This window comes from Calliphora vicina, chromosome 4 (genome assembly GCF_958450345.1).
Source record: "Calliphora vicina chromosome 4, idCalVici1.1, whole genome shotgun sequence".
In the NCBI taxonomy this organism is placed as follows: Eukaryota; Metazoa; Arthropoda; class Insecta; order Diptera; family Calliphoridae; genus Calliphora; species Calliphora vicina.
The window spans coordinates 21,207,954-21,221,027 of record NC_088783.1 but is presented as its reverse complement, the minus strand read 5'-3'; the positions used below and the strand labels follow the sequence as shown (position 1 = coordinate 21,221,027).

General features: G+C 27.9%; 1 protein-coding gene across 8 annotated transcripts in view; it reads right to left on the bottom strand.

Annotated features, from left to right (window-relative positions):
• Nucleotides 1-13,074, bottom strand: part of dnc (phosphodiesterase dunce) — a 418,093-nt gene that overhangs the window by 53,225 nt on the left and 351,794 nt on the right. For all 8 annotated transcript variants that reach the window (XM_065510429.1, XM_065510428.1, XM_065510430.1 and 5 more), the window contains one exon: nt 3,620-3,796. In XM_065510429.1, coding sequence (XP_065366501.1) covers nt 3,620-3,796 — 177 coding nt within the window. The remainder of the gene's footprint in view (nt 1-3,619; nt 3,797-13,074) is intronic.

Here is a 13,074-nt window from a genome sequence, read left to right as displayed (position 1 = left end):
ACTGAACTAGAACTGAACTAGAACTGAACTAGAACTGAACTAGAACTGAACTAGAACTGAACTAGAACTGAACTAGAACTGAACTAGAACTGAACTAGAACTGAACTAGAACTGAACTAGAACTGAACTAGAACTGAACTAGAACTGAACTAGAACTGAACTAGAACTGAACTAGAACTGAACTAGAACTGAACTAGAACTGAACTAGAACTGAACTAGAACTGAACTAGAACTGAACTAGAACTGAACTAGAACTGAACTAGAACTGAACTAGAACTGAACTAGAACTGAACTAGAACTGAACTAGAACTGAACTAGAACTGAACTAGAACTGAACTAGAACTGAACTAGAACTGAACTAGAACTGAACTAGAACTGAACTAGAACTGAACTAGAACTGAACTAGAACTGAACTAGAACTGAACTAGAACTGAACTAGAACTGAACTAGAACTGAACTAGAACTGAACTAGAACTGAACTAGAACTGAACTAGAACTGAACTAGAACTGAACTAGAACTGAACTAGAACTGAACTAGAACTGAACTAGAACTGAACTAGAACTGAACTAGAACTGAACTAGAACTGAACTAGAACTGAACTAGAACTGAACTAGAACTGAACTAGAACTGAACTAGAACTGAACTAGAACTGAACTAGAACTGAACTAGAACTGAACTAGAACTGAACTAGAACTGAACTAGAACTGAACTAGAACTGAACTAGAACTGAACTAGAACTGAACTAGAACTGAACTAGAACTGAACTAGAACTGAACTAGAACTGAACTAGAACTGAACTAGAACTGAACTAGAACTGAACTAGAACTGAACTAGAACTGAACTAGAACTGAACTAGAACTGAACTAGAACTGAACTAGAACTGAACTAGAACTGAACTAGAACTGAACTAGAACTGAACTAGAACTGAACTAGAACTGAACTAGAACTGAACTAGAACTGAACTAGAACTGAACTAGAACTGAACTAGAACTGAACTAGAACTGAACTAGAACTGAACTAGAACTGAACTAGAACTGAACTAGAACTGAACTAGAACTGAACTAGAACTGAACTAGAACTGAACTAGAACTGAACTAGAACTGAACTAGAACTGAACTAGAACTGAACTAGAACTGAACTAGAACTGAACTAGAACTGAACTAGAACTGAACTAGAACTGAACTAGAACTGAACTAGAACTGAACTAGAACTGAACTAGAACTGAACTAGAACTGAACTAGAACTGAACTAGAACTGAACTAGAACTGAACTAGAACTGAACTAGAACTGAACTAGAACTGAACTAGAACTGAACTAGAACTGAACTAGAACTGAACTAGAACTGAACTAGAACTGAACTAGAACTGAACTAGAACTGAACTAGAACTGAACTAGAACTGAACTAGAACTGAACTAGAACTGAACTAGAACTGAACTAGAACTGAACTAGAACTGAACTAGAACTGAACTAGAACTGAACTAGAACTGAACTAGAACTGAACTAGAACTGAACTAGAACTGAACTAGAACTGAACTAGAACTGAACTAGAACTGAACTAGAACTGAACTAGAACTGAACTAGAACTGAACTAGAACTGAACTAGAACTGAACTAGAACTGAACTAGAACTGAACTAGAACTGAACTAGAACTGAACTAGAACTGAACTAGAACTGAACTAGAACTGAACTAGAACTGAACTAGAACTGAACTAGAACTGAACTAGAACTGAACTAGAACTGAACTAGAACTGAACTAGAACTGAACTAGAACTGAACTAGAACTGAACTAGAACTGAACTAGAACTGAACTAGAACTGAACTAGAACTGAACTAGAACTGAACTAGAACTGAACTAGAACTGAACTAGAACTGATCTAGAACTGAACTAGAACTGAACTAGAACTGAACTAGAACTGAACTAGAACTGAACTAGAACTGAACTAGAACTGAACTAGAACTGAACTAGAACTGAACTAGAACTGAACTAGAACTGAACTAGAACTGAACTAGAACTGAACTAGAACTGAACTAGAACTGAACTAGAACTGAACTAGAACTGAACTAGAACTGAACTAGAACTGAACTAGAACTGAACTAGAACTGAACTAGAACTGAACTAGAACTGAACTGAACTAGAACTGAACTAGAACTGAACTGAACTAGAACTGAACTAGAACTGAACTAGAACTGAACTAGAACTGAACTAGAACTGAACTAGAACTGAACTAGAACTGAACTAGAACTGAACTAGAACTGAACTAGAACTGAACTAGAACTGAACTAGAACTGAACTAGAACTGAACTAGAACTGAACTAGAACTGAACTAGAACTGAACTAGAACTGAACTAGAACTGAACTAGAACTGAACTAGAACTGAACTAGAACTGAACTAGAACTGAACTAGAACTGAACTAGAACTGAACTAGAACTGAACTAGAACTGAACTAGAACTGAACTAGAACTGAACTAGAACTGAACTAGAACTGAACTAGAACTGAACTAGAACTGAACTAGAACTGAACTAGAACTGAACTAGAACTGAACTAGAACTGAACTAGAACTGAACTAGAACTGAACTAGAACTGAACTAGAACTGAACTAGAACTGAACTAGAACTGAACTAGAACTGAACTAGAACTGAACTAGAACTGAACTAGAACTGAACTAGAACTGAACTAGAACTGAACTAGAACTGAACTAGAACTGAACTAGAACTGAACTAGAACTGAACTAGAACTGAACTAGAACTGAACTAGAACTGAACTAGAACTGAACTAGAACTGAACTAGAACTAGAACTGAACTAGAACTAGAACTGAACTAGAACTAGAACTGAACTAGAACTAGAACTGAACTAGAACTGAACTAGAACTGAACTAGCACTGAACTAGAACTGAACTAGAACTAGAACTGAACTAGAACTGAACTAGAACTGAACTAGAACTGAACTAGAACTGAGCTAGAACTGAGCTAGAACTGAACTAGAACTGAACAAATTTTTTAGACCGAAGAACCATTAAGTGATAAATCATTAATATTTTATTTTTTAATTTTCCCATAATAAACGTATTCTCCCTAAATAAGTGATTTTGACTTAACTTTGGTAAAATTTAGTTTAGACTCTTAAAATAAATAGAAAAATCAGCCAAAAAAGTGCCCAAGTATATAGTAGATATAGTAGAGGTGTTTGAAAGTAAAGTGCTTAGAGAGGAAAGTGAGTTGAAGTGAAGCGAATTGATTTGAACGAAATTGTGTCAGACAAAAGATTTATGCAATAATGAAATATATAAAAGAAAATATTAAAAAGAAAAAAAAAAATAACAAAAAAGACAGGATGCTTTAATGTCACATTAATGAATGAAATGCGAAACTTAGAAACAAACACTGAATTTGATACTTTTCTTTGGAATGGTAGCAAAAGTAAAAGAAATAAAGAAAATTAAATGTGAAATACTAATGAAATAAAAAATATAAAGGAAATAAAAGGAATTGCAAATGCGTTTTAAAGCATAAACGGCATTAAATTGTTTCTTATATATTATGTATTTAAAAAAAAAATAATAATAATAAAAAATAAAGAAAATTTAAAGTAGTAATAAATGATTTGAAAAACTTACCTTTCACTAGCAATGCTAGAATTGCGGGACATTGACTTAGGTGACATTTCAAAATCAGAATCGGAACGATATAAAAATGATTCACGACGTTGGGGTAGATTCTGTAAAACCAAACCGGCGCTGGGAGAGCCGCCTTCAAGCGGTGATCGAGCACTTTGGCCATTTTCTACATCGAAGCTGGAAATTAAAAAAAAAAATAAAAGAAATTATTAATATTTTATTTATGAATTTAATGAAGGAAAATAGTTTTGTATTAAAGAATTTGAAATGATTTTCTTAAATAAGACAGATCTATTTTGAAAGTGTGTTCTTGTATTTCTTTAAACTTTTCATTCCTTTATTTTCGTTTTGTTTTCTATTTTCTTGCTCTTAAAGTCTTTGTTCCGTCTGTCTTTCCGTTACTGTTTCCTTATTGTTGACATTACTAAATCAGGCTTGTTTAATACTTGTAACAATAAATATTGCTTGCGTAACAAGGACGATACTTTATACAATATCTCTAGGAAACTTTAGAAAAGAAAAGCAAAAAATAAATACAATTCTTCACACTTCTTTTAACCAGAACAAAAAGAAAAAAAAAACTTTTTATTTTACTTTCACACCTTGTTGAATATTTCCTTAAGGAACTCTCTCACTCTGATTACATGAACGCTACATGACGATGAACAAGAGATACGGAAAACAAAGAAACAAATTTATTGCAACTCCTGTTGTTTTCTTAATGAGAAAAGCAGGTTTATTTATTTTAGGCAAGAAATAATAACGAATTTTTGTTAGGAACATTGTTTATTGAAGTGTGGACCCTAAGAAAAGAAACTAAATAAATAAAACAAAGAAGTTTATGAGGAAAATTTAAGAGTCAGTGAAATGGAATTATAAACACCTTATATTTAAGAAAAAATACCAGGAATTGTTGCCGGTGGTTGAATATTTTCCAAATTTGTTTATTTTTTAGTCAGAAATATTTTTTTGCTAATTGCAAGTGTTTTTTTTTTGAAAAAAAGTACTATTTCGAAAAAGTAATTATTTGAAAAGTACCATTTGTAAAACAACATTTTTCAAAGTATTTCTTAAAAAAATAAGTTTTTTAAAAGTACTTTTTTTAAAATCGACTGATTTGGAAGGTACTTTTCAAAAAGTACCATTTACAAAACAAAATTTTTTAAGTATTTGAAATGGATATTAATAAAATTAAACCATTAAAAAGTACTTTTCTGAAAAGTACCATTTGTAACACATTTGAAAGTATTTTAAAAATTTACTTTTCAAAAAGTAAAATTTTTAAATGCATGTGATTTTTTGAAAAAAATAAATTTTGAAAAAGTACTACATATTTTGAAAAATTACTTTTTTGAAAAATACCATTTGTAACACATTTGAAAGTATTTTTTAAAAAAATTAATTATTTAAAAGTACTTTCTTAAAAATGTACGGGTTTGAAGGTACTTTTCAAAAAGTACCATATTTAAAACAACATTTTTGAAGTATTCGAAATGGAAATTAATGAAATTAATCCTTTATAAATTTCCATGATGATACTCCTGTATATTACTTTAATTAAACAAACCATCACATCCGAAGGACCATACAAGGCACTGGATGGTCACCAAAAGTTTTGATTTTTTTAACAAGTTTTTTTTTATATTTGGTTTATATATAAAAGAACAAGTAAAAACCAAACTGTGCATCAAACTAAAAATGCTTACTACTATACCATCTCAATGATATAAATCTATTATTAATAGACCTAAATAGACAAATACTTACATATTTCCCTTAGGGGAAAAAACAGTATAAATAATAAACAACAGATCAGAAGGTTTATTAACAATTTCAAATGTTCTAAATATAAAAAACCAAACATATTATTGGTAAATAGATATTTGTCCAGAAGTTACTTATCACAAGAAAACAGCCCAAAATAACATACATTTCTTAGTAAATTATTCAATACTCGAAAAAGCAAACAACAACACATGTGTAATACCTTAATTAATAAAATTAATTAATTTAGAGATAAAATATCCTCCACCTAAACACATAAAGTTCATGTATTTACTTATTAGAAGGTATGTTAACAAGAATTTTGCAGTTAGTAGCAGTAGTAGTCCCCAGAGTGTAAAACATACATACATATTTCTTTGTAAAAAAAACTTTTCTTAAATTTAAATTGTATTTATTCAAGTAAATTAAATATTTACTTTTGAATTTACACAAAGACACAACAACACTTAACACATTTGTTTCGTCCCCCCCAAATTGCCACAAAATGTTAAAATGACTTTTTAACAAAGTTTTTGTTTTAAATATTTTTGTTATTTTGCACAAATTATACACAAAAAAGTTGTTACACAGGTACAAACAAATGTACACCTACTTGTGTAAAGCATTTATTTATATAATTTGTTGTTTATTTACTCTTAAATACACACAGGAGATTTAATAATTTTTTTATAAACATCCATACCTTTGAATACATACATACATATGTATTTATAATTTCATACAAATACTAATATTCATTCAATTTAAAACACACACATGAATAATTTTTAAAAAAGGTTTTCGCATATCCTTATTATGTATAAAAGTATGTCCATGTGTATGGGAATGAGCGAATATGAATATTCGTTATTATTGCCTAAATGTATACTTTGTTTTTATTTTTATAAAATTATTTGGAAATTTAATTTGGTTTATAGCAAAGCTATTTTTAATCATTATAAAATTGATGCTATCGTAAGGACATTTAATTACACGTGTCGTAAACTGTATTAATGGGAGTTAAAGAGAATATTCTGTTGAAATATCATAAATAAATAGATAAAATCGATATATTGTGGAAGATGAGAATTAAAGGATTTAGACATATGGGCAATTCCATGTCATCGAACGTGACATTTGTACGCCTATAGAGTGGCATAGATTTTGCAAATTTAAAGGTATCTGAATGATCTTTATTTTCCATTCAGAGTGTACTATATTTAAAAAAAATAGTAAGTTCTTTCGAAGCATTGTTGTCCAAAACATCGAGCGAAATAAGGGTATAGCGTACGTGACATAACAGGGAAGTAATTTTGAGGTACGAAAATTTGGGAATCGTGAGAGGCGTTATATTTTCTTTTAATTTCTTAAACTAAACCAAAGATTTTTCCTTTACAATCCGTCATATTTAAATGAAAACAATCTATGGATGATTTTATTATAAATAAAATTTAATATCGCACGTGACAGCTTTTTCTCCTATAGTAAAACAATATATATTCTGTAAATTTATGTATACCAAAACTAAATAAAAATAATGAAAAATATACCAATTTAATTAAAAAACATACCAATTAAATTAAAAAATTTAATATAGTCAGTTTTTTTTGCCCTTAAAAATATTGTAATAAACTCTAAATACCTTCACATTGTAATATTTTAGTGTTTTCTCCTATTCAAATCATTTAAAAAAAAAATTCAAAGGTTTTTTGTTTTTTCAGTTGTGATTGTCATTTTCGTGGAATTGCCCATATATAAAAATTAAATCATTTTTGAAGTAAGACATAAAAATTACGATCAAAAAATAAAATAAGCAAGTTTCAGTAGTTAAAAAAAAATAACTCGTAATTGACAATTTTTTTCAACATGAGAGGAAAAGTTTGGCATCATTATCTCATGTTGAAAAATCCATATATTACCATCGATAATTCTCAACTAAAACATTTATTTGGTAGCCTGCTATTTTTCTCTGCTGACATATTACCAAATGTGTGTAAAAGTCGGCAGAAAAAATTACTTTAAAAACAACAATATTTAGAATTTAACTGACAAATTAATTAAGTAAAATGTTGCGGTAATTTTATTTAATTAACCTTAAACAAGTGTCATGAAAATATAAATTCCAAGGAAGACTTTCACATTGTTATATTTCTTTGTAAAGTAAATAACAGTAGATATGAATATCGAAAAAGTTGTTTCCATAAATACACCGACAGAAATATAATCAAAATATTGAATAATTACGAATATATAAATAGGAAAATTGTTTCTATTTGTTGCGCAGTAAAAGTACCGTTTTCATAAAAGAATTTTTTTTCATAAAAGTATCTTTTTCGTAAAATAAAATGATTCATAAAAGTACATTTTTCAGAAAAGTAAATTTTTCACAAAATCAAATATTTCATAAAAAAACCTTTTTCATAAAAGTACATTTTTTAATAAAAGTACCTTTTTCATAAAATAAAAATTTTTATAAAAGTAAATTTTTTTCCTGAAAGTAAATTTTTTCAAAACAGTATCTTTTTCATAAAAGTACCTTTTTTAATAAAAGTACCTTTTTTAATAAAAGTACCTTTTTTAATAAAAGTACCTTTTTTAATAAAAGAACCTTTTTTAATAAAAGTACCTTTTTTAATAAAAGTACCTTTTTTAATAAATGTACCTTTTTTAATAAATGTACCTTTTTTAATAAAAGTACCTTTTTTAATAAAAGTACCTTTTTTAATAAATGTACCTTTTCAAAACTGAACTTTTTTATAAAAGTAATATTTTTCATAAAAGTACCTTATTCTTAAAAGTACATTTGTCATACAAGTAACCTTTTTTTAAATTTTATTTTAATTCGAATTTTTGCTGAATTATTTTATACAATGAACCCAAAATGTATATAAATTCAGGGAATTGGTTCAATACAAAATATATTAGTTTTAACTCTAGTACGTAACTCTAGGTATTTTGTAGGTATATTTTAACTTGAATTTTTCAAAAAACTCGAAAAATTTAATTTATTATCTTTTCTATACTGCCATCCTAGTGTTAATGTTAAAGGTATTAAAAGCCAAAATAATCAACATTTCGAATCGGATTGTTCTTTGTGTTCATGATGTAATATAAATTGTAGAAGGATAAAGGATTTACAGTAGTAAGTTTTAAGTGAATGTAGTAAATGCATAGCATGTAAGTTCTAATACTTACATACACAAGCAAACAGTGTACCTCAAAATAAGGATACATTTTAATTATTATTTTAGTTTGGCAAATATTTATAATTAAGAAAAATTTTATGAAAATAAAATATTTAATTTAAAATAGTAATAATTTTTCAACCGTAAAATATGAAATGTAAACTTTAAATTAAAGTAAGATGTTTTTTTCAAAAAATTCCATTTTGTTTTACGTATTAAAAGTTCAGAATTTCCAACAATGTAAGCTTAAGGAATTCTTAAATGCATTTCACAGTCAGACAATAAATGATGGCAAAACTAAGTATGTACTTGTGTAAAAGGTATTAACACTAACACATGGATACACAAATCATACACCTACATACGTATATACATACATATGTAAGTATTCTAGCATGTACTTGTATTTGTGTTTCAATCATGATAAGTAAACTTCTGCTAAGTAGATGTAGAACACAAGTGCATGTTGGTAAATACACCCATCTATGTATATATAATTACACATACATACACAAAATTCCATATATGTATGTATACTTAAAGTGATGTACAATTAAGTAAAAGTATTAAAGGATATGAAATTTCAAAATTTTGTTGCCATCCCAATAATTAAATAATTGTTCTATGTTTCAAGTACAGGCAAGAGTTTTTAATGAAAAACTTAAAAATCTAAGAAATCTTTCCAAGGAACTACAAATTATTTTTAGTATCTCATAAATATAACATTTCCAACTAAAGGATAAGAATAAAATTGTTAGAAATGATGGCAGTTATTTTATATTCAGCTTAGTCTTTTGAATTATATTTAGTTTCATAGTGTTTAAATAGTGGTTTTCAATTTTAACTAATATTGCAAATATATAAGTTCCTCAAAAAAATGTTTCTACCTACATATGTCCGTTATAGAATCTTAAACCATCCAACCGTTGAGCTCCAAGCCGATTTTATTAGAAAGACAATTTTGTGAAGTTGACATCTAAAACACTGCATTCGGTTCTTTCGTGAAGTAGATATTCCAATTTTCTAATTTTTTTTCCAATTTTCTCAAGTCTTAAAAATTTGTACTTAGGTACCTCGTCCTTTAACTGTAAATGTACGCTTTTACAGTAAAAGTACGCTTTTACTTGAAAAATTCGCTTAGACTGTAAAAGTACGCTTTTACTGTAAAAGTACGCTTTTACTGTTAAAGTACGCTTTTACTGTAAAAATACCCTTTTACTGTTAAAGTACGCTTTTACAGTAAAAATACCCTTTTACTGTAAAAGTAAGCTTTTACTGTAAAAGTACACTTTTACTGTAAAAGTACACTTTTACTGTAAAAGTACACTTTTACTGTAAAAGTACACTTTTACTGTAAAAGTACACTTTTACTGTAAAAGTACACTTTTACTGTAAAAGTACACTTTTACTGTAAAAGTACACTTTTACTGTAAAAGTACACTTTTACTGTAAAAGTACACTTTTACTGTAAAAGTACACTTTTACTGTAAAAGTACACTTTTACTGTAAAAGTACACTTTTACTGTAAAAGTACACTTTTACTGCCTGTAAAAGTACACTTTTACTGTAAAAGTACACTTTTACTGTAAAAGTACACTTTTACTGTAAAAGTACACTTTTACTGTAAAAGTACACTTTTACTGTAAAAGTACACTTTTACTGTAAAAGTACACTTTTACTGTAAAAGTAAGTTTTTACTGTAAAAGTACACTTTTACTGTAAAAGTACACTTTTACTGTAAAAGTACACTTTTACTGTAAAAGTACACTTTTACTGTAAAAGTAAGTTTTTACTGTAAAAGTGCACTTTTACTGTAAAAGTGCACTTATTTAAAAATTACATTGCAGAATTTTTAAATTCAAGAATTAAAATTTTTCATAGCCAGTCAGCTTATTTTAGAAGAGATTTGACCAAAGTATCAGTCAACGAATTGTTTTTTTTTTTGACAAAACTGTTAGTAAGAAAAATGTATTTTTACTTAAAAAAAACTCCGTTTAAAAGTGCAAATGGTCCTGATAGAATTTCCAGGAAATAAAGGTAAAACTATTTTTGTTAAATAACATTCCGAATGACTATATCCATGACAATGTGCGGAAAAATCTCAACAACAATCAGTCAGTTTCAAAAGGAACAAAAAAAACAAGAGTAAGGCAAAAATATTTTCTTGAATTTCTGTCTTGATTAATCATGTTCGTCTGAAGCAATATAAACTAAATTTAATTTTTAATAGAATTCTTTCTGTAAAATATTTTTTTTTTTTAAAAAACAGAAATAAATAAATCTTGCTTTTGAAACTTTTTTAAATAATTAAACATATAAGAAGTTCGACAAAAATAAATTGTATCTTATGATACATTCGATTTGACAAAATAACTCAAGAAATTTTGTATTCGACTTAATTAAATTTGTTTAATAAGGTAAATTTTTAAAAGAATTTCTTTGAACATTTGAAATTTTAGTGTTAAAAGTAAACAAATTTTTAAGATTTATAAAAAAATAGAAATTATGGGCCTGATTTAAAAACACGATCAGAAAAGTAATGTCAAATTGTGTTTCTGAATCCTATGAATTTGCTTGCATTCTTCCGTGTAGAATTTCAATTAGGTACTTATTTGAATATGATGAAAATGTGATTAAATTCTTTTAAAGAAGTGAGGAAATATTTGTTTAAGCGAAGCTGTGTAATAGACAAGCAGTACAAATAGGTTTATATGCCTGAATTCTATTTTACTCATAAATGTATGAGATTATTTTTACTTCCTTTTGTTTTCAAGTATATAAACCTACATATACTCACACACAAGTTTACATACTATACATAGTATGTATTTACTTATATATAGTTTAATAATGTGTATGTGTGTAAAAAAAACTAATACTACTTGTACTTAAACTTTATTATTATTTTCATTTTCATTTTCCATTGAAGGAAATATATATTTCATTGAAAAAAGCTTATTATATTTAGAAGAAAGTAAAGCAAATGTTTTTGTGTCTAGAGTGTCTGGTTGTTGTAATTCTTTTTTTACATTTTCTTCAACACAGATCTTTCGTATTTCGTAATACTAGATAATTGCTTCATTTTATGTTTTAATAGACAAAACAAAAAAAAAATTACAAATATAAATTCTACTTCTTTCTCTAGCTTAAGCATATACTCATACATATTTAAGTATCTATGTATGTATGTATGTAGGTGTATTTAACATATACAACCACATTTACATTTGTATTTAATAATTTCGAGTGTCATAATAAAGATTTCTTTTTGGTTAAAGAAATTATTAAACACACAATGAGGTAAACTAATAATATTATTATAATAACTATAATACTCATAGAGTAACACACATAGAGCGGAAACTAGCAAAAAAAACTCTAATCAAAAAAATCTCACATACAAATTCTTATTTTCATATAGTTATTTTTACTAATACATTCTCACCACTTAGGGTTTTGGCAGCTGAGATAGGTCTTTGTGAGGAGAGTTTCCGATCTATGTGTATTTGTCTATGGTTTTACTTTTATATATGTTTTTGTATCAATGTATTCAATATTAAAGAAATCCTTTAGCATAAAATGTTTTTGAGATTTTAAGCTCCACAAAATAAGTATGTAAGATCCTGACAATAAGAGAGAAAATTAAGAAAAAAAAAAACTGTAAACCAGAAGGACTTTTATCAAGGATTTTAATTGCTGATATGTAAGAAATTTATTAATTAAAAGGTACAGAATGAACTTGAAGATACAGAAGTGTATTATTCAAGGTGGGTTTTATAACTTATAAAGAATTCTTGAAAATATTTTCAGGAAATAGCTGGGGAAAACAAAGAAAAAAAGTATTTTAAGAAATTTGTTTAAAGGCAGAGACTGAAAATGTTGGCTGTACTTATGCCAATAAGTTTATTATTTTTAATTCCTTGTAAATTACTTAGTTGTAGGAGTTATTTTTGACTTTACTATTCAAACGTTTATTACCAAGTAAAGAGTTAAAAATTTTAATATTCTGGTACTTCACTATGTTTCCTGACACAACTTAGCATAGCCGCACAACAGTGAGTGAAAAAACAATGGAAACTTTATTTCTAAAACATAACCTTTTACCAAATATAATATAACAATATATTCAATACAAATAGCGTATCTCTGAAACGAGGTTTTTGTCTTTAATAACTTATATGTCATTTTGATGTGCACATATCTGTCATTTATTCTCACTTAGTTATTCAACATTATAGTGTAAACAACAAAGTTTTGTTTGCTTCGCAAATGTCGAATTTTGTACCAACAAAGCGCTATATGCGGGAAGTTTTGCTTTACTTCTTTAATTTGAAAAAGGGCCGCTGAAGCACACCGATTGCTCACCAAAGCATATGGTGAATGTGTTCCATCGGTTTCAATGTGCGAGAGATGGTTTGTGGGGTTCAGAATTGGTGGAAGACAAAGATCGCCCAGGCCAGCCTAAATAGGTTGAAGTCCAATAATTGGAGTTATTACTTCATGAAG